Below are 23,648 nucleotides of genomic sequence, written 5' to 3' on the forward strand. Positions count from 1 at the left end.
TGAAATAGAAGCTAACTCAATTTGCAAAACGGTATTCCATTTGCACAACTCTGATCTGATTGAATTGTCGCCGACAATGAGATTTAATCACTGCTAAGCCTATTGTTATTGCGAGAGAGTTACCCAATTTACAGCTTAGTGTTAACTGACAGACTTCCAAATACGAACATTTTGAAAAGCAGACAAAAAATCGGACATTACAATCAGAATTATTTGATTAACATTTAAAAAGGGGTAATGAGATATATGATCTGTATAATACACAAGTGATGTTTGATAAGTATTGTCAATTTAAAATAGGATCTAACGTCCCCTTCGTCCCCCCCCCCATTTCTGAGGGCAGGGAGGGGAGGAGTCAATTTCGGAGGCCCGAAGGAGTTATTAACTCGGGTAATTTTTTATAAATTTGAAAAATGCCTAACGACGAATAGGAAATGCATTTTTTCTTTACATGGTGTTCGTTCAATTGAAAGCGAGGATTTCTGTTAAATAAATAATTCTTATATTTTTTCCGTTCAATTGAAAGCGAGGATTTCTGTTAAATAAATAATTGTTATACCTTTTAAAATAGCTTTACGGGGTTTGAGGGGCTCTGTCGTTTTTTTACGTGTTATTTTTTATTTACATGGTTTTCGTTAAATTTAAAGAGAGGATTTCTGTTAAATAAAAAATTATTATATTTTTTCCGTTCAATTGAAAGCGAGGATTTCTGTTAAATAAATAATTGTTATACCTTTTAAAATAGCTTTACGGAGTTCGATGGGCTCAGTCGTTTTATTCCGTTTGATTTTTTCTTTACATGTTGTTAGTTAATAAATCGAGGATTTCTTTTAAATAAATAATTCTTATATTTTTTACGTTCAATTTAAAACGAGGATTTCTTTTAAATAAATAATTGTTATACCTTTTAAAATAGCCTTACGGGGTTTGAGGGCCTCTGTCGTTTTATTCCGTGTGATTTTTTCTTTAAATTGTTTTAGTTCAAAAAAGCGTGGCTTTCTGTTAAATAAATAATTCTTATATTTTTTTCCGTTAAATTGAAATAGAGGATTTCTGTTAAATAAATAATTGTTATACCTTTTAAAATAGCTTTACGGGGTTTGAGGGACTCTGTCGTGTTATTGCGTGTGATTTTTTCTTTTCATAGTGTTAGTTCAAAAAGCGAGGATTTCTGTTAAATAAATAATTCTTATATTTTTTCCGTTCAATTGAAAGCGAGGATTTCTGTTAAATAAATAATTGTTATACCTTTTAAAACAGCTTTATGGGGTTTGAGGGGCTCTGTCGTTTTATTCCGTGTGAGTTTTTCTTCACATGGTGGTCGTTCAAAAAGCGAGGATTTCTGTTAAATAAATAATTCTTATATTTTTTTCCGTTCAATTGAAAGCGAGGATTTCTGTTAAATAAATAATTGTTATACCTTTTAAAATAGATTTACGGGGTTTGAGGGACTCTGTCGTTTTATTCCGTGTGAGTTTTTCTTTTCATGGTGGTCGTTCAATTGAAAGCGAGGATTTTTGTTAAATAAATAATTTTTATATTTTTTCCGTTCAATTGAAAGCGAGGATTTCTGTTAAATAAATAATTGTTATACCTTTTAAAATAGCTTTACGGGGTTTGAGGGGCTCTGTCGTTTTATTGCGTGTGATTTTTTATTTACACGGTGTTCGTTAAAAAAGCGATGATTTCAGTTAAATAAAAAAATCTTATATTTTTTCAGTTAAAATGAAAACGAGGATTTATGTTAAATAAATAATTGTTATATCTTTTAAAATAGCTTTACGGGGTTTGAGGGGCTCTGTCGTTTTATTCCGTGTGATTTTTGCTTTACATGGTGTTCATTCAAAAAGTGAGGATTTCTGTTAAATAAATAATTCTTATATTTTTTTCCGTTCAATTGAAAGCGAGGATTTCTGTTAAATAAATAATTGTTATACCTTTTAAAATAGCTTTACGGGGTTTGAGGGACTCTGTCGTTTTATTCCGTGTGATTTTTTCTTTACATGGTGTTCGTTCAAAAAGCGCGGATTTCTGTTAAATAAATAATTCTCATATTTTTTCCGTTTAATTGAAAGCAATTCTTATATTTTTTTCCGTTCAATTGAAAGCAAGGATTTCTGTTAAATAAATAATTTTTATACCTTTTAAAATAGCTTTACGGGGTTTGAGGGACTCTGTCATTTTATTCCGTGTGATTTTTCTTTACATGGTGTTCGTTCAAAAAGCGCGGATATCTGTTAAATAAATAATTCTTATATTTTTTCCGTTCAATTGAAAGCGAGGATTTCTGTTAAATAAATAATTGTTATACCTTCTAAAATAGCTTTATGGGGTTTGAGGGATTCTGTGGTTTTATTCTGTGTGTTTTTTTATTTAAATGGTGTTAGTTCAATTGAAATCGAGGATTTTGGTTAAATAAATAATTCTTATATTTTTTCCGTTCAATTGAAAGCGAGGATTTCTGTTAAATAAATAATTTTTATACCTTTTAAATTAGCTTTACGGGGTTTGAGGGGCTCAGTCGTTTTATTCCGTGTGATTTTTTCTTTACATGGTATTCGTTCAAAAAGCAAGGATTTCTGTTAAATAAATAATTCTTATATTTTTTCCGTTAAATTGAAAACGAGGATTTCTGTTAAATAAATAATTGTTATACCTTTTAAAATAGCTTTACGGGGTTTGAGGGGCTCTGTCGGTTTTTTCCAAGTGATTTTTTCTTTACATGGTGTTTGTTAAATAAGTGTAGATTTATGTTGAATAATATTTCTTATATTTTTTTTCCGTTCACTTGAAATCAGGGATTTTTGTTAAATAAATATTTTCCATACCTTTTAAAGTAGCTTTATGGGGTGTGTGTAGCTCTTTAGTGTTTGTCCAGTTGTTTTTCTATTTTAATGGTTTTCAATCAAAAAGCGAAGATTTCCTTTAAATAAATAATTCTTAAATTTTTTCCGCTCAATTTAAATCAAGGATTTCAATTAAATCAATAATTGTTATACATTCTAAAATACCTTTACGTGGTTTGAGGGGCTCTGTCATTTTATTCCGTGTAAGTTTTTCTTTACATGGTGGTCGTTCAAAAAGCGAGGATTTCTGTTAAATAAATAATTCTTAAATTTTTTCCGTTCAATTGAAAACGAGGATTTATGTTAAATAAATAATTGTTATACCTTTTAAAATAGCTTTACGGGGTTTGAGGGGCTCTGTCGTTTTTTTCAGAGTGATTTTTTCTTTACATGGTGTTAGTTCAAAAAGCGAGGATTTCTGTTAAATAAATAATTCTTATATTTTTTCCGTTCAATTGAAAGCGAGGATTTCTGTTAAATAAATAATTGTTATACCTTATAAAATAGCTTTACGGGGTTTGAGGGACTCTGTCGTTTTATTCCGTGTGATTTTTTCTTTACATGGTGTTCGTTCAAAAAGCGAGGATTTATGTTAAAAAAATAATTCTTATATTTTTTCCGTTAAATTGAAAACGAGGATTTCTGTTAAATAAATAATTGTTATACCTTTTAAAATAGCTTTACGGGTTTTGAGGGGCTCTGTCGTTTTATTCCGTGTGATTTTTTCTTTACATGGTGTTCGTTCAAAAAGTGAGGATTTCTGTTAAATAAATAATTCTTATATTTTTTTCCGTTCAATTGAAAGCGAGAATTTTTTTTTAATAATTATTTTCCCTACCTTTAAACGAGCTTTTAGGTTATTGAATGACTAAGTCGTTTTAGCCAATTTTTATTTTCCTTTGTCTATCTTTTAATAAATAATCGATGAAGTCTTTTAAAAAAATAAATATTCAATTTCTTCAGTTAAAATTTAATCGAGGAGATAAGTTAAACAAATAATTTTTATACCTTCTAAAATAGCTTTACGGGGTTTGAGGGGCTCTGTCATTTTATTCCGTGTAAGTTTTTCTTTACATGGTGTTCGTTCAAAAAGCGAGGATTTCTGTTAAATAAATAATTCTTATATTTTTTCAGTTCAATTGAAAACGAGGATTTCTGTTAAATAAATAATTGTTATACCTTTTAAAATAGCTTTACGGGGTTTGAGGGACTCTGTTGTTTTATTCCGTGTGATTTTTTCTTTACATGGTGGTCGTTCAAAAAGCGAGGATTTCTGTTAAATAAATAATTCTTATATTTTTTCCGTTCAATTGAAAGCGAGGATTTCTGTTAAATAAATAATTGTTATACCTTTTAAAATAGCTTTACGGGGTTTGAGGGGCTTTGTCGTTTTATTCCGCGTGATTTTTTCTTTACATGGTGTTCGTTCAAAAAGCGAGGATTTCTGTTAAATAAACAATTCTTATATTTTTTCCGTTCAATTGAAAACGAGGATTTCTGTTAAATAAATAATTGTTATACCTTTTAAAATAGCTTTACCGGTTTTGAGGGGCTCTGTCGTTTTATTCCGTGTGATTTTTTCTTTAAATGGTGTTCGTTCAAAAAGCGAGGATTTCTGTTAAATAAATAATTCTTATATTTTTTTCCGTTCAATTGAAATCGAGGATTTCTGTTAAATAAATAATTGTTATACCTTTTAAAATAGCTTTACGGGGTTTGAGGGGCTCTGTCGTTTTATTCCGTGTGATTTTTTTTTTACATGGTGTTCGTTCCAAAAGGGAAGATTTCTTTTCAATAAATAATTCTTATATTTTTTCCTTTACGTTGATAGAAAGTTCTTCTGTTAAATTGATATGATTTATTACTTTTTATACGTCTTTACGGGGGTTCTACAGGTTCTGCTAATCTATTCCGTGCGATTTTTTCTGTAACTGGTGATTGTTCACTTTTACTTAAAGATTCATGTTTAATAAGTAATTCTTATATTTTTTCCGTTCACTTGAAAGCAAGGATTTCTGTTAAATAAATAATTGTTATACCTTTTAAAATAGCTTTACGGGGTTTGAGGGGCTCAGTCGTTTTATTCCGTGTGATTTTTTATTAAGATGGTGTTCGTTCAAAAAACGAGGATTTCTGTTAAAAAAATAATTCTTATATTTTTCCCGTTAAATTTAAATCTAGGATTTCTGTTAAATAAATAATTGTTATACCTTTTAAAATAGCTTTACGGGGTTTGAGGGGCTCTGTCGTTGTATTCCGTGTGATTTTTTCTTTACGTGGTGTTCGTTCAAAAAGCGAGGATTTCTGTTTAATAAATAATTCTTATATTTTTTTCCGTTCAATTGAAAGCGAGGATTTCTGTTAAATAAATAATTATTATACCTTTTAAAATAGCTTTACGGGGTTTGAAATAGATACCGAGAGTTCAATGACTCTTCTCCGCAATAACTTCCAAGGGTTTATGACTCCTCCCCACAATGAATTCAGATGGTTTTAGGGCTCATCCCCCATAGCCATAACTCCATTCATCCTTGAGCGAAGGTATAAAAGTTTGATGAAGTTTTTTTCTACTTAACAACTACATTAATAACTTCCAAGATGATAGGACTGTATGACACAGAATTTATCAGTTTGAAAAAATCATCTCGTGGTGTTATATTTGAATGTGCATTTTTATTATTGTCTATAGAACTCGAAGAAATTGACTGTTATCATTGGCTAGTGAACTATAACATGTTTGAGTATGATAAAAGCTTGTGGAGTACTACATTACGTCATATAAACAGACTGGGATTCTATAATAGAGTGATTACACCACTTAATAATGCTGGTCAGGAACTGAGAAATGTTTAGGAGGAAGTCAGTGAAATTTGCAGCTTTTTTGGGGTTGAAGCGCTCTACGTAAAGGGCAATGTACCTACAGATAAAGTTTGAATTCAAAAGTGTGATCCTAGGATTCCACTTTTCAATCTAGGAGAGTTTAAGTTTCCTAAATTTGAAGGGGGTTATCACCATCCTGAAGACAAGGTTAGGTTCTTCGCACAATGGATACCTAAGAACATACCTGATCGTGATAAATCCATAAGACATGGTAAAAACTATTCTATATCATGAGACCATCGTTTGTGGATGTTCAAGAGTGAACTCTAAGTACTATTTTTTATGTAAACATTTGTTGTTGTTTTTTTTTATCAAAAAAAAATCTGTTAATACGTTTAAGCAAAAAATATCTTTCAGCTTAACCCGTCTTTATTCTTTAGAATAGTTCTATTCTTTTCATTAAACTGTGAAGAAATTGTAAGTAACAATCGCTTTCTTGAATTCGCTTCCTGGACACAATACAGATATTTAATTCGAGAAATCATGATAAAATCGCAAGTAAGTAATAAACTCCTTATTGTTTTCATATTTAATTCGAGAAATCCCATGAGTTGAATTCAAGAAAGAGTTTGCTACTTACGATACTTTGATTTTGTCAATGCTATCCCAAGTATCTCTCAATAGATGTCGATAGAGAATTTATTCATTCTTATACCTAGATTTTCTCTATGTTAACCTATCTATCCAATATATGATGTATGTAAATTCCTTTTCTTACATCTCCGATGTTTTAATAGACATTCTAAACGTTCGATATGCTAGCTTACTCTAAAAATAATGAACACATAACAATGTAAGGTATAATATATTTTTAATGAAATAATGTCATGTAGAATTGAACAACTTTGGACATTTTGAATCTGTTCCACAAAATGCTTCACCATGTACTCTCTTGATAGTATAGCTATTGTCTTCTCTTAGTTCGTAGTCAGTAGAATAATCATTATTCCATTTTGACTCATACACAATTTTCATACGTGTTTCATCGACAGGGTCAATATACTTTTTGTCTTTGTTATTATTTGATTCATTGACTGTTTGATCAATGTCAGTAACGTTTGCTTGTACTTTGTTTTTCATTGATTCATCTTTATATTCCTTAGTGATATTTTCTGCCAATTCACTTTTTATTTTTCTAGAAATTTCACTGTCTATTATCACACTATTTTTACAAAGGTAATAGTCCCGTCAAGTAGAAAGGATATGGTGTGTGATATTAGTAGAAGAGTAGGCGTTTCTTTTCGTCTTTGCTTTCATTTCAATGCTAATACCCGAAAGCTGACGATATGGTGTAACACTGGGTAATATGTTACCATAAGCACTAGCAAGAGGAGACTCCTTCTCAATATTTATTATTTTTATGCGGTTCTTCTCTTTGAGTTCATAGATCACCGGAGATGGCAATCTTGCATATCCACTAGCATAGAAGTGGAATTTTTTCTGTACTCCAAAGATGTTCAGTTCCTTACTTCCATTACAATTAATACATACGTATCCAATAGTACTACCACTTGTACTTATTTCATAGTTTAAATACTTCTCCTTGTCAGCATTCAATGCTACAATAACACTATCATGTGAACACACTTTCTTAAAATGATTCATCTTCACTTTTTTAGAGATATTAGTTATGTGTTTATCGTTCCACTGTGTAAAAAATACTGATTTAATACATGCAATAGACTAGGTAGTTTCCATAACCGGCCATAGAGCAATAGTGGGAAAGCCACATCGTGTCTCAGGGACAAACATAGAGTACAATTCATTCAAGAAATTATGAAAATATTTGTAAGTAAGTAACAAACTCTTTATTGATTTCACCTCTTGGATATACAGTACAGATACTTCATTCAAGAAATTATGAAAAAATCGCAAGTAATTACCTTTTTTATCTTTATCACAAACAATTTTCACCTAGCTACACGATATAGAAATTTAATTCAAGAAATTATGAAAAAATTCTCAGTAAGTAACAATTTCTTTCTTGGAGTCAACTCTTGGATACACAATACGGAAATTTCATTCAAGAAATTATAAAAATATTTGTAAGTAAGTAACAAGCTCTTTATTGATTTCACCTCTTGAATATACAGTACAGATACTTCATTCAAGATACGTGATTAAACACGTTAAGAAACTACATGCTATTTGCATGCCTTTCCTTGGCACCTTTCCAAACGAGTGGGGATCCCCCCACTGGTTCCTACACATTGCAAAAAGTGAGCAGTACGAAAACTCCACGTTTTCAGCCAGACTGGTTTTTTAGACAACACCCATTTTAGGGACCAATCAGAGACAGTGGAGGTTGCTCAATATACAATAACCATGCAAAGTCGACATAGCTTTATTTCATTTTTTAAGGTTAATTTAGACGAGGTTACGGGCGCGCACGTAACCTCGTCGAAATTAACCTTCAAAAATGAAATAAAGCTATAAAACTCTTCTAGACTGAAAAGTGGAATCCTAGGATCACACTTTTGAATTAAAACTTTATCTGTAGGTACATTGCCCTTTACGTAGAGTGCTTCAACCCCGAAAAAGCTGCAAATTTCACTGACTTCCTCCTGAACATTTATCAGTTCCTGACCAGCATTATTAAGTGGTGTAATCACTCTATAATAGAATCCCAGTCTGTTTATATGACGTAATGTAGTACTCCACAAGCTTTTATCATACTCAAACATGTTATAGTTCACTAGCCAATGATAACAGTCAATTTCTTCGAGTTCCATAGACAATAATAAAAATACAAATTCAAATATAACACCACGAGATGATTTTTTCAAACTGATAAATTCTCTGTCATACTGTCCTATCATCTTGGAAGTTATTAATGTAGTTGTTAAGTAGAAGAAAACTTCATCAAACTTTTATATCTTCGCTCAAGGATGAATGAAGTTATGGCTATGGGGGATGAGCCCTAAAACCATCTGAATTCTTTGTGGGGAGGAGTCATAAAACCCTTGGAAGTCATTGCGGGTAAGAGTCATTGAACTCTCGGTATCTATTTCAAACCCCGTAAAGCTATTTTAAAAGGTATAATAATTATTTATTTAACAGAAATCCTCGCTTTCAATTGAACGGAAAAAAATATAAGAATTATTTATTTAACAGAAATCCTCGCTTTTTGAACGAACACCATGTAAAGAAAAAATCACACGGAATAAAACGACAGAGCCCCTCAAACGCCGTAAAGCTATTTTAAAAGGTATAGCAATTATTTATTTAACAAAAATCCTCGCTTTCAATTTAATGGAAAAAATATAACAATTATTTATTTAACAGAAATCCTCGCTTTTTGAACGAACACAATGTAAAGAAAAAATCACACGGAATAAAACGACAGAGTCCCTCAAACCCCGTAAAGCTATTTTAAAAGGTATAACAATTATTTATTTAACAGAAATCCTCGCTTTAAATTTAACGTAAAATATATAATATTTATTTATTTAAAATAAATCATCGCTTTAATTTGAACTAACACAATTTAAAGAAAAAAACACAGGTAATAACACGACAGAGTCTCTCAAACCCCGTAAAGCTATTTTAAAAGGTATAAAATTTATTTATTTAACATAAATCCTCGCTTTAAATTGAATTTAAAAATTATAATAATTTTTTTTTTATCAGAACTACTCGATTTTTTAAGGAGCACCATGTAAATAAAAAATCACACGGAATAAAACGACAGAGTCCCTCAAACCCCGTAAAGCTATTTTAAAAGGTATAAAAATTATTTTTTTAAAATAAATAATCTATTTAAATTTAACGTAAAAAAATTAAATATTTTTTAATTTAAAATAAATAATATATTTTTTAAAGAAAAAATTTTAATTAAAAATAAAACCGTAAAAACACGACTGAGCCCCTAAAAACCCATAAAGCTATTTTAAAAGTTATAAAAATTATTTATTTAACATAAATCCTCGTTTTCAATTGAACGGAAAAAATATAAGAATTATTTATTTAACTGAAATCCTCGCTTTTTGAACGAACACCATGTAAAGAAAAAATCACACGAAATAAAACGACAGAGCCCCTCAAACCCCGTAAAGCTATTTTAAAAGGTATAACAATTATTTATTTAACAGAAATCCTCGATTTGAATTGAACATAAAAAATATAATAATTATTTATTTAACAGAAATCCTCGCTTTCAATTGAACGACCACCATGTAAAGAAAAACTCACACGTAATAAAACGACAGAGCCCCTCAAACCCCGTAAAGCTATTTTAAAAGGTATAACAATTATTTATTTAACAGAAATCCTCGCTTTCAATTGAACGGAAAAAATATAAGAATTATTTATCTAACAGAAATCCTCGCTTTTTGAACGACCACCATGTAAAGAAAAAATCACACGGAATAAAACGACAGAGCCCCTCAAACCCCGTAAAGCTCTTTTACAAGGTATAACAATTATTAATTTAACATAAATCCTCGCTTTAAATTGAACGGAAAAAATATAAGAATTATTTATTTAACATAAATCCTTGATTTTTGAACGAACACTATTTAAATAAAAATCACACGTAATAACACGACAGAGTCCCTCAAACCCCGTAAAGCTATTTTAAAGGTATAACAATTATTTATTTAACAGAAATTCTCGCTTTAAATTGAACGAAAAAAAATTTAAGAATTATTTACTTAACAGAAATCCTCGCTTTTTGAACGAACACCATGTAAAGAAAAAATCACACGGAATAAAGCGACAGAGCCCCTCAAACCCCGTAAAGCTATTTTAAAAGGTATAACAATTATTTATTTAACAGAAATCCTCGATTTCAATTGAACGTAAAAAATATAAGAATTATTTATTTAACAAAAATCCTCGCTTTTTGAACGAACACCATGTAAAGAAAAAATCACACGGAATAAAACGACTGAGCCCCTCAAACCCCGTAAAGCTATTTTAAAAGGTATAACAATTATTTATTTAACAGAAATCCTCGCTTTCAATTGAACGTAAAAAATATAATAATTATTTATTTAACAGAAATCCTCGCTTTCAATTGAACGAACACCATGTAAATAAAAAATCACACGGAATAAAACGACAGAGTCCCTCAAACCCTGTAAATCTATTTTAAAAGGTATAACAATTATTTATTTAACAGAAATCCTCACTTTCAATTGAACGGAAAAAATATAAGAATTATTTATTTAACAGAAATCCTTGCTTTCAATTGAACGAACACCATGTAAAGAAAAAATGCATTTCCTATTCGTCGTTAGGCATTTTTCAAATTTATAACAAATTACCCAAGTTAACAACTCCTTCGGGCCGCCGAAATTGACGCCCCCCCGCCCTGCCCTCATAAACGGGGGGGGGGGGCGAAGGGAACGTTAGATCCCATTTTAAATTGACAATACTTATCAAACATTACTTGTGTATTATACAGATCATATATCTCATTACCCCTTTTTAAATGTTAATCAAATAATTTTGATTATAATGTCCGATTTTTTGTCTGCTTTTCAAAATGTTCGTATTTGGAAGTCTGTCAGTTAACACTAAGCTGTAAATTGGGTGACTCTCTCGCAATAACAATAGGCTTAGCAGTGATTAAATCTCATTGTCGGCGACAATTCAATCAGATCAGAGTTGTGCAAATGGAAAACCTTTTTGCAAATTGAGTTAGCTTCTATTTCATAGACAAAATATTTGAATTCCTTTTATTCAAATCACCTATCAAGTTATCAAAAAAAATATATGAAGTAGAAATCTGGTCTGTAAATTGTGTCAGAAAAACTTGTCCTTCATAACACGTTATGCAAGGTCCAGAATAAAACAGAAAGGATACTGTATGCGGAGTAACCACATGCAAATACAGGTTTAGAAAAAACTGGAATAGTGACAACAAAAAAATAATTGATATATATTAACAGCTAAACAAGACGCGCTGGTTTTTTAACATGGGTTTACCACTGGTTTTCTGACACGGAAGACACATACACTATTAGAGATATCAAAATATTTGAATATATTAAGATATAGGCAATACTGGTTTAAATAAAAGTTCAAATTCAATTCAATTTATTCGAATAAAAACATAACACAAACATTAATAACAATAAAGATCCTAGAAGATAACTTGTTAAGGACCAAGAGAAAAAAAAATTAAAGTAACACTGAAAGAGAAAAAAAATAGAAGAATAAAACATGGCTAATTAGAGCAAATTTGTTAAAAATGGAAATATTAAATTATACCATCAAGTTATGTTACATTTTTATACAACTTGAAAAAACTTGTGGCAAGTACGACATTGGAGGGTAGTTTGTTCCATTGAATAATAGATTTTTATATGGAAGTTTGCTGAGCAGCACTTGAAACAAAGTTAGGAATTATAAAGGTTCTATTGAATGAACAGAGACAGTGGGCATTCGAACTATTAATCTTATAATAGGTTTGTAGTTGAGACGGACGATTATTGGGGAAAGCAGAGTAAGCAAGCGATAAATTTAGTTTTTTGTATGATTTGATCAAGTGGAGCTATGCCAAAATCTGAATACAAATCACGAGTTGGATATAGACGGGGAAGCTGAAAAACTGCTTTAATGGCGCGGTTTTGGGCAAATTTGAGTTTTTTAATGAAGGACCGTTTTGTATTTCCCCAAACTGATCCGCAATAAGAAAGGTAAGGAAAAATAAAGGAATAATAGAGGGTAACTAGGATGTCAGGAGGAAGAAAATAATTCACACGGTTAATCATAGCTACTTGTCTCAAAATTATTGCTGTTATGTAAGAAATATGATTAGAGAATGACAAGCATGAGTCAATAAATACACCAAGAAACTTGGCAACCTCCACTTGTGGGATGATGTCGGAGGAGTACCTGAGACCAAGAGCAGATTGAATAACGTCTTTGTTGTAGGGGGTTCTGAATAACACTATTTGACTTTTTTTGCTACTAAGGGTCATGTTATTCGTAAGGCACCACGCCTGGACTCTGTTCAGAAGGACTTGGGCAGAGGTTACTGCCAATGGTAGATTGGTGCCAGTGATGAAGAAGTTGCTGTCATCAGCAAATAATACAGGATACACTGAAGGGCCCAGGTCTATAACAAGATCATTGATATACAGGAGAAATAAAATAGGGCCCAGAACGGAGCCTTGCGGGACACCCCTCCGAGCAGGTAAGGGCTGAGAGGATACTCCACCCAGGCTCACACTCTGTACCCTTCCAGATAGATAAGAATCAAACCAAGAGAGGGGAACACCACGAATACTGTAACTATTTAATTTACTTATTAAAATACTATGATCTACCATGTCAAAGGCCTGAGAAAAATTCAAAAATAAGCCCAATACAGTTTTTTTAAGGTTAAGTTGTGAGCGTATGAACTGTGTGGCGTCAATTAGAGCATGAAAAGTTGAAAATTTCGGCCTAAAGCCATATTGGTGAGGAGAAATCAAGGATACGGAATGCTGACTGTCAAACAGAAAGGGAGACAGACGTCTGAAGATGATTCTCTCGAGCACTTTGGATATAATAGGAAGAATTGAGATTGGACGATAATTACCTATCTCAGTTGGATCGCCCTTTTTAAGAACTGGAATAACAATGGCTGACTTTAGCAAATCAGGGAAAATTCTGTGGGTTAAAGATAGGTTGGCAATATGCTTGATGGGCTCATAAACAAAAGGAGATATGGTCTTCAGGAGCTTATTACTTAATCCAAGACAGTCAGGAGTAAAACTATTAGGGAGAGAACCGATGATTTGAAGTACCTCATTACTATCAGTTGGGCAGAAAAACATGGATCTAAAATTGAAGCAAGGGAATACAGCCTGTGAGGAGCGGGAGTCAGTATGAGGAACATTCAAAAAATAATTATTAAATGCATCAGGTGCATGTAAAGGGTCAATTAATCTACCATTTGTGTCTTTAAGGCGAATAGGTATAGACTTTGATTTTCTATTTTTTGAAAGTATATCATTAATGGTGGACCATATCTTTTTCAGATTTCCTTTGCAATTGAGAATTTTTGTATAATAATAATTTTTCTTCGCTTCACGGATGAGTTTAGTGTATAATTTTTTATAATGATTATAATTAGATAGGTCAATATCACTACTGGTCTTACAGGCTAACTTATATAATTTGTTTTTACGATATGAGGAGACAATGAGGCTATGTGACATCCAGGGGCAAATAGGGATATTTTTCCGGTTAGGTTTACGAATAGGAAAAGTTGAATGGATAGTCTCACTTAGCCTTTGCGCAAAACCATTTGTGGCAGAATTTACCTCGTGACAATTTAAGACATCGGACCAGTCACTGGTTCTTAGGCAATCGATGAAATGGTTTATATTTGCAGAACTGTAGTTTCGAGTAGGTGTTGGGATATTAATTCTAGACCGTAGAGGTAGTGGTTGCGAAGGTTGAGACAAGTAAATAGGAAAATGGTCTGACAGATCCGAAAATACTATATTTGAGGACAGGTCATTTCCCAGGGAAGTGGATACAAAAATGTTGTCAATTAATGTTGAAGTTGATCTCGCAGGATCGACTCTACTGGGGAAAAAATTGTGGGTAGAAGACCACTCGCGGTTACCGATTCAAAAAAAGTGTCAGATTCAATATTTTTACCAACATTGAGTAGGTTGCAATTAAAGTCCCCAAGAACTATTGCCTTTTTATGGGGTAGGTTAATAAAATTAGAAAAATCATCAAACAGATTACAAAAACGTGAGGTCGGAAATGGAGGAGGTTTATAAAATAAGGAGAGTATATAGGAATTTTGGCCGATAACTATGTTTACAATTATTGAATAAATACATCTGAGATTTAGTTGTGTAGAGAAAATAGATTCGCACTCTGATAGCCTGGTAAAATTTACATTCGAACGGATGTAAAGTGAGATACCACCAGAACACTTAGTCAATCTCCTGGGCATATGGATTATTTGGTAACCAGGGAGTAAAAAATCACTAGTGTCATCATTATCGGAAAGCCATGTCTCTGTTAATCCTATTACATCGAAAGGGCAGATACCATTAATTGAAATTAAATCTTTAAACTTGAGCCACTTATCCCGGATGCTTCTGATGTTGAAACAAAGAACATTAAGGGAATTATTATTTACTAGTTTTGGCTTCACATTAGTAGCAAAATCGAAAATATCAAGGTATTTACAACTAGCATTTGTTAAGGTACCAGGGGGGCTGCTTCTAGGGTTGGCATGCTGATTCACATCTATATCGAGATAATTAAAAACAATGTTATTGGAAAGGGATAAATTAGTTAAAAACGAAGTCACACATTAAATAGTCGTCAGGCGTTCTGATTGTGACTCAATCAGCCTATGTTGGCTTAAAACACTCTCAATTTGAATTTCTGCTTCGGAAACTATGGTCTCGTCAAAGTGAGTTTTTGCCAAATTCTTCAGAATAATGCATTTCAACTGATTGGGTAACTCTAATTGGGAGATGAGCATAGAGGTAACTGTAAAGCTGGCTAATTTAAAGTAAACGTTTGATTCATCGTCCAAAGCATTTGGAGAAACTGTGTGATATATATTGGGAGCAATTCCAGGTAACTTTGTTGGTTTTGATATCTTTAAGTGCGTTGGATGGTCCGAAAGGTTGGTTTTCAGGTTTTTTTGTGGGGCACTTGCGATCAAGTGGACCCAAGCAAAAGTTATGTCTCGGATGAGATTATTCTGAAAATTTTCAACACTAGTGGACGCATTGGGAACTCTTGGTGTCCTGGGGGATGCTGTTTGCCTGGGGCCTGTTGGTGGTTCAGGGGCTGTTGGTTGCCTGGGGCCTGGGGGGGGACGGGGGACTCTTGGTGTCCTTGGGACTTGCATTGCTACAAAAGGGATTGGAAGTTGTTGCTCTTTTGCTATTCTTAGTATCTCTTCACCTTGTTTATATTTGGGACAGTTTCCTTTATCTAGGGACTGGTGTTTGCCCTTACAATTAGTACATATTGGGTCAAATTGACAGTTTGACTCATTATGGTCCTTGTCAAGGCAAATCTTACAAATGTTGGAATCCTCTCTACAGTATTTATCTGAGTGCCCAAGCTTTAGACATTTAGTACATTGTAATGGCTTTTCTTTGTAAGGCTTGAATGATTTTTGTTGGCCAAAGAGGAACATTCTGTCAATATTGAATTGTCCTTGAAGCTCAAACAACACAGTTTTAAAGTTTGTGGTTTCAGTGGTTTTGCGACCAAAGGTATGGAAACTAGAGACCGGAATGCATTCACCTTTTCCATTCATCAATACTTCCATCAGGTCCGAGTTTAGAAATGATATAGGGATATTGTAGAGCACTATCTTTGTTTTTATTGGGCTTGGGGACCACAGGTGGGCTTTGACAACAACATTTTCAACACTTTTTAGCTCCATTACCTTTTTCACTGATGTGGGATCTTTCAAAAGGATATCTAGGGATCCTGATCTGTTTATATTCATATTAAAGTTGCAATGAATGGTCTTGAAGATTGAAACTCTCAACTTTGGTAGATCACGGTTGGTAAACAAGCAATTATCAGATTGGGGAACTAGTTGAATAATTACCGGGGAATCGGCTGGATTTATTGAAGAGTTGTTCGTGGTATCGGTTAGATGTATTATTGCTGAATCTGGTGGACTTTCTGTTCTCTGTCTTCTACGCTTAGCCGAGTTTACTATCTTAAAGCCTTCTTCATCTTTTTCAGTATCAGTTGTTGAGGGGGATGGACATTGGGTGGTATCCATGTTTAGGGTATGAATACTCTTCAGAGAGGTCGCTGGTACATTCGCAGCTTTAGGGGGGTTCAAGCAAGGGCTTTTGAAGATGGTTGAAATGGTGACTTACTCATATCCCTATCAGGAGGTTGTTTTGGAGGCTCCTTTTTCCAAACATTTGAGCTATTCAAACTCACAAATTCAAACACTAATTAGAAATTGTTTCACAATAAATTCAAAATAGTCAACAATAACGAGAAAAGTACCAGTAATCTGGTTTAGTGTTTACTAATCAGTTGCCAAAAATTTAAATATTCACTATTTTAACAAAGTTAAATAGATTAATGGGTCACCTTAAGTCAAAGTATCCACAAGTCTTATCCAAGACAGGAATTATTCACGTTTTGTTCACAGGTTAGGTTGCAAAATTGTGTCAGAAAAACTTGTCCTTCATAACACGTTATGCAAGGTCCAGAATAAAACAGAAAGGATACTGTATGCGGAGTAACCACATGCAAATACAGGTTTAGAAAAAACTGGAATAGTGACAAAAAAAAATAATTGATATATATTAACAGCTAAAGAAGACGCGCTGGTTTTTTAATATGGGTTTACCACTGGTTTTCTGACACGGAAGACACATACACTATTAGAGATATCAAAAAATATTTGAATATATTAAGATATAGGCAATACTGGTTTAGAAAAAAAAAAACTAGAATAGTGACATAATTTCACCAGATTATACCCATGAAACCAGATTATACCTACCAGAAACCTGTTTGGTACAGGGGCGTTGGCAAATTCCATATGCGGTTACTACTAACCTTTCAACTACCTTGAACAAAATGGCTATCAAAACTTTGACTGGATGGGTTTGAAAAATAATGAGAGTGGGAGGAGGCTGGTTGTCCTCCAATCACTTTTGAGCATTAAAAGGACATTACGCCTTTCAGTTTCTAATTGAATGAGCCCTTTTCGAAGTTTCTACGACAACTGCTTCTATGCGAAGTGCCCTGGTCTAAAAAAAAGGTAATAATAAATAATAGATTGTGTCAACATCGTTCTTTACTTAGGCAGCGCTATTGCGCTGCCTATGATACTTCTTCGGCTGAAAAAGATTTTTTTTTTTTTTAACTATAGAGCAAATCACATTATGGTCTTTAGAAGGCACAAGGGCCGTTAGCTCTACTCCTCTTTGGGATAGTTTCTGCACATTTTGAGTTTTACTTGGTTATTTATTGTAGTTTCTGTTCGTAATAGAATTCATTCATTTATTAATAGTGATTTGTAGTAGCTTTACACTTGAAAAAATCACTCAGCTTTATTTCTTCAACTTTATTACTTCTTTGGCTGAAAAAGTTTTGTTTTAATTTAATGTAATTAAAAGTCCGTTGATACGATCAGCATCTCTGAGTGAGTCCTGCTAGTTCATGTGGTTTTAATTGGGAGTAGGGGAGGGGGGTAGGAGAGCCTGTCCATTTATCTTTTTCGCCTCCCCTAGATTCTGAAAAAAAAATTTTAATATTTTTATTGAAAAGTGCACTTTTTGTTATTTTTCATTGAAAAAACTAATTTGCCAACCCCCCTATATATGGAATTCTCCCCCCCCCCCATCATTTTGGGAATTAAAGCTACTAGCGTAGTCTGGAACTAGCGTAGCCAGTGGAACAAGCCTAGTTCTGTGAATCAGAAGTCGATTTATTAAATTTATTAAGGAGGCTGGGAGGCAGGGGCAAATCTCCAGCATTTTCATTGGATGGGCAAGAGGGGCCATATCTGGATAGTCAAAGGGAATGGGATATAAAATATTTTTTTCTCCCCATTATTGGGGAGTAACTGCCCCCCTTGCCACCCCCAAACGGCGCGTCTGCTGGGAGGAGGAGCATACAAGATGGGGGATCGCAAATCTCAATTTTAGAATTTTTACCATGGAGATTATTTTGGTACCCTTATCATACTTCCCAGCATTTTCACTCTAGAAATAGCATCCAAAGTGCAGCTTTCGGTGTCATGTGACACTTCATGATGGCGTTACGAAGTCAAATTTATAAAAAGCACGTAGATGTACGAAATAGCTTTCAAACAAGCCCTTAAACGCTCTCCGTGATGTTACAGTGCCCCACTAGCAGTGAAGGAAAGAAAAAACAAAAAAAAAGGTACACATCATTGCTTTCCATGCAAAAAGCGATTTTCCTTGTTGTTCAAGGAACGCTGTAATTCAGTGTGATGAGTTTTGACAATTGTAATGCCAGTGGTGTACTTTCCATTTGTATCCTGCACCATTTCCAAGAGTCTCTTGCTCTTTAGAAATCTCTACAGATTTCTTTTTAAAATAATATTTTACTATTAAGATCAATAGAAATAGTAGTTACCGTTCCTGAATTAGCTACAAATGACAATCTTTTCCCAGTAGATGTTTTTTTTTTTGTTTTTTTTTTTTGTTTTTTTTTTCTTCAACGTGTTTTTGAACTTCTGGTCAGAATGGGTCAGGGTTCACTCTTTACTAGTTTGCAGTGGCATGTCACTTTGCTTTTGCATGATATTTTTTGTTACTTAAAAAGAATAGTAGGTATGGAAATTTCCTTTAAAATGAGCCTCGTCATTCTACAATCACTGGGTCGATATGACCAAATTTATTCCGTCAGTCATTCCTGAGTTACGCCCTTTTGACAACCTGTCTGCCCATAATGTGTTTTGATTTAACTCAACACCCTCACCCCCACCCCATTCTCTGAAAGCTTCACCTGAATGCCCTTCGTCTTTTTGAAAACAAAAGATTGAACATGCCCTCCAATCTCAATAACAAATACTAGGCCTATATGTAAACAATGGGCAAATTGAAAAACCTACAGCCATTGCTCTGAGGGCTGTGTGGGGGGGGGGGGAGGGGGTTGACATCCCCAGAGACATAGTAACTGGCTTTTTCAACTATATGGAACAAAATGGCTATCTCAAAATTTTGATCGGATGTGTTCGGTGAGTTAATAGGCATGGGAAGGGGGATGGATGCCCTCCAATCACTTTTGATCCTTAGAAAAAGAAAGGGCAATAGCAATTTAGACTTCCAATCGAATGAGTTCCTTCCGAAGTTTCTACGACAAATCCTTCTGTGTAAAGTGTCTTGGTGAACACAAAAATCATACATTGTACCAACATCAGCCTTTACTTAGGCAGCGCTATTGCGCTACCGGTGGCCGGCTTTTACCGCTCCCCCCCCCCGCGCAAATCACCCCCTCCCCAGAAAATACCCTCCCAGAAAATTCCCCTCCGCCGCGGAAACTACGACCCCCCGGAAAATACCTCCGGGAAATTCCCCCATGAAAATACCCTCGCGGGAAAAAAGCCCCCCCCCCCGAAAATATCCCCCACGGAAAATACCCCGTCCGCCACGGAAACTACCCCCCCCCGGAAAATACCCCCCCCCCCCCAGGAAAATTCCCCCGTGAAAATTTCCCCCATGAAAATACCCCAAGGGAAATACCCCCCCCCCCGAAAATTTACGCTATGTAAAATTCGAGAACACATTGTTTTTTCGTTAGTTTCTTCGTTACTTTAGACATAAATTTGGGCTATAGATTTCCACAGTAGGGGGGGGGGGTAAAGTATAGCGGGTCTGCATGCAAAATGTGTTTGGTACAATTGTTCTGGATATTAGATAGATAGATGGGTAAGTGTATTTTAAAGCCAAATATACGGTCATGAACACAGTAAAATAACATAAATGAAAGGCAAAAATAACATAAACTTTGATCGGCGATCATCATAAAACCCTTAAATGAAACACTAGGCTACATTAACCTAATAATAGTACTTAATGCTCAGAAAAACAGTCATCGAAAAAAAAATACTTAACACTTTAAAAAAATATTAAATGAAACATCACATTTACTTTATACTAGGATTTTTTTTCGTTAATAAAATTTCCAGATATCTCGCTGTTCTTCTGTAATATTTTAGTGGCCATATGCCTCAAAAGAATTGTTTTCTGACTTCAAACGGTTTAAATACTTTACACCCCTCCCCCTCCTTAGGTGCAAATATATACCCCAAATTATATATTTCCCATATATTCTGTCACTTGTCTTTGTCTTGTCTCGCGCTAAGCTGAAAAAAAAAAACTAACGAAGGAACCGGTTATTTCTCGAGTTTTTCACAGCGTAAACTTGAGTGAGCGGCGCATAATACACAAGTGCCGAAATTCCTTCCCAGTACGGAAATTAATAAAATAAAACTCAAATAAAATTCTCAAATTTGGAAAGCCTTATTTTCCACCGGGGTATTTTCCAGGGGATATTTTCCGCGGGGGGAGGGGGTATTTTCCGCGGGTTATTTCCCGGAAGGTATTTTCTGGGGGGTATTCGCCGGGGGGTAAACGCCTAGAACCTGCGTTGCCTTTGATTTTCCCTGTTTCGTTGATAAACTCCTTGGCATCTCCTTTTCGTTTTTTCCTTGTTTAAAAACATAGTGTTTTCGTTTTCCGTATACCCTGTTAACTTCAAACCGCAATTATTTGGAACTTCTTTTTCGCCGGGAATGTGTTTAGGTTTTAGCGGCCGAGCTAGGCCATACCTCATTAATAATAAGTTAGCTGCCGCTTATTTAGGCATACCTAGCAGGTCGCCGTTAAAATGTTCCTATACTGATCCATCCGCGCTTCATTTTATGTAGCACAGGTGTGGACACTGAAAGAAGTACTCGGCCTTAGGGCGAACGCTGCTTCTTAGGGTGTTGACGCCAGATTCTTGCTTTGCAGTCCTCATGAATAGGTAGTTAAAAGTATGTGGGCATAACAAAGTGAATGTGGCTACAACTAAAGGAATTGTCACATAAAAGCAGGATATACATTTCCAAAATTCAAGCAACAAATCTTTTTTTCTAATGCGAGCCCGGTAAGATCCTTCCCTATCTGATTTGTGGTTGGTTGAAATTCAGCCTAAGCTGGATTCCGGCGTCCGTATTCCATGCGGCAAATAATATTGAAACCTCTAGTGAAACCTTTAGTTTAACCTTTAGTGAAAGCGCCCTTTTCTGAACTAAACGCTATAATTAACACTATATAATAACCAATACTATAGCCTAATAACAGAAGAAAAATCCCACCAGATTATTCATTCAATACTTTTCCCAAATATAATGGTCACTGCCGCAACAATTGTACCCCGGTTGCCCCTGATGGAGTCAGATATTACCAGAGGCTATATGGAAAAGTCTCCTGGTTTTACTGGTTTGTAGATCCTAATTTAGAGGGGGCAAAGCAATTAAAGAGAGGAAAAGGGCATTAAGAGAGTCTACACTATTTTTTTATCAACTACTACTAACAATTCATCGCAGCACCAAGCAGCCTGAGGCCAACATCTCAACCGCGGTCGACCTGCTTTCCTTTTAGCCCTACAAACTGGGATAAATTTTTCGCAGTTCATATTATTGAATTACGAATAAAGTATACATACCACTCGATGCCTTTTTTTATGCTCTTTCCAAATATAATAATCATTTTTGTCGGAAATGAATTTTATACCCACCCCTATATATATACCAATTCAAGGTATATACTTGCACATTAGGGGGGCGGGGGTAAATTTTATTTCTGATGTAAAATGAGAACTAAGTTTAAACTTTCCAAATATGCATGCAGGTAAATTTCTACCAAATCATATTATTGACTTACGCATAAAGTGAATATACCACTCGATGCCTTTTAACACTGATTACGCTTTTAGCGCTGATTACTTTTATGCTGATTACGAATATAGTAATCATTTCTATCGGAAATGAATTTCAGCCCTCCCCCCCTATATATGCCAATTCAGGGTATATATTTCTACAACCTAACCAAACCAAACCCTGAATTGGCATATATAGGGGGGGGGGCTGAAATTCATTTCCGCTAGAAATGATTATTATATTCGTAATCAGCATAAAAAAAGGCATCGAATGGTGTATTCACTTTATCCCTAACTCAATAATATGATTTGGTAGAAATTTACCTGCATGCAATACTTCGGAATAACAAATACTACAATAGGCAAATTTTATAACTTAAAGATGTTCCACAGGGGCTGTGGGGGGCCATGTTATCTCCAAATGCATAACTATTGGGCCTTTCGACTATGTTGAATAAAATAACTATCTCAACACTTTGATCGACTGATTTTGGGGAAAAAGTGGGGTGGAGGGGGCCTAGTTGCCCTCCAATTGGAAACTTAAAAAGGACACTAGAGTTTTCAATTTCCATTAGAACGAGCCATCTTCCGATGTTTTAGGCCCACTGGGTTGATATGATCACCCCTGGGGAAAACAAACAAAAAAGAGAAAAAAAAAATAAACACGCATCCGTGATATTCCTTCTGGCAAAAAATAAAAAAGTCCAGATTTTTGCTGATAGGAGATCCAAATTTCTACAGTAGTGTTCTCTGATACGCTGAATCTGATGGTGTAATTTTCATTCAGATTCCATGACTTTTTAGAGGGTGTTTACCCCTTTTTTTTAAATCAGGCAAATTTTCCCAGGCTCGTAACTTTAATGGATAAGACAAAACTTAATAACACGTATATATTCCAAATCAGCATAACAAATCTAATTCTTTTTAAATTATTGGTATCAAAAATCCGTTTTTTTTGTAGTTTCGGTTATTATTGAGCCGTGTCGCTCATTACTTACAGTTCGTTACCACGAACTGTTTGATCGCATTCATTCTTCCATCCAAATTTTAAAGCATGATGGCCTACGTAATGAATTCAGAATCTGGTTTTCCAAAAAGCCTCTTTTGAAGCAAAATGCCACGTTTTAACGCATAACAATTTAAGGGCTGATGGTAGGACTGTTGGGTCACACTTTAGGGTCTTTTCACACTGAGATACAATTTGATGCCGTATTTATGAGGGGTCTCTGCTCTGCCATAAGCTCCTTCCTCCGTCCCTATCCTCGAATTGGACACACTACTTGTGGGTATCATAGTGGCGACAGAGTTGAGTTTCACGTTTATGGTCTACGCGTATATTATTTATGCTGGGTGGGAGGGGGATCTCCAATTTCAACAATTTTTGTCTATGCAGCACAAAATATTAGTCACATGCCTACCGGCACAGAGGTGGAAAAGGCAAGGCGGTTCATCACGAGCGTCACCAGGAAATTTTGCTGGAGGGAGGGTTTGGAAGGAGCTTTGTTTTCAGTGATTTTAAAAGATAATATTTCTATTTTCCTATTTATATATAAAGTTTCAATGCAC

The 23,648-nt window shown here is 34.3% G+C and overlaps 1 protein-coding gene across 2 annotated transcripts in view; it reads left to right on the plus strand.

Moving 5' to 3' along the window:
* Window positions 1-21,191: 21,191 nt before the first annotated feature.
* LOC148952171 (ankyrin repeat and BTB/POZ domain-containing protein 2) overlaps window positions 21,192-23,648 on the plus strand; it is a 321,201-nt gene continuing 318,744 nt past the window's right edge. Inside the window, exon 1 of one of the 2 annotated variants that reach the window (XM_089089639.1) lies at window positions 21,192-21,308. Coding sequence is in view for 1 of the 2 variants with exons in the window: in XM_089089641.1 (XP_088945767.1) it covers window positions 21,298-21,308 (11 nt within the window). In the remaining variant the exon portion in view is untranslated. The remainder of the gene's footprint in view (window positions 21,309-23,648) is intronic. The other variant, XM_089089641.1, reaches the window with a different exon arrangement.

This window comes from Artemia sp. Qi Xiang Cuo, chromosome 5, assembly GCF_049724085.1.
Source record: "Artemia sp. Qi Xiang Cuo chromosome 5, ASM4972408v1, whole genome shotgun sequence".
Lineage (NCBI taxonomy): Eukaryota > Metazoa > Arthropoda > Branchiopoda > Anostraca > Artemiidae > Artemia > Artemia sp. Qi Xiang Cuo.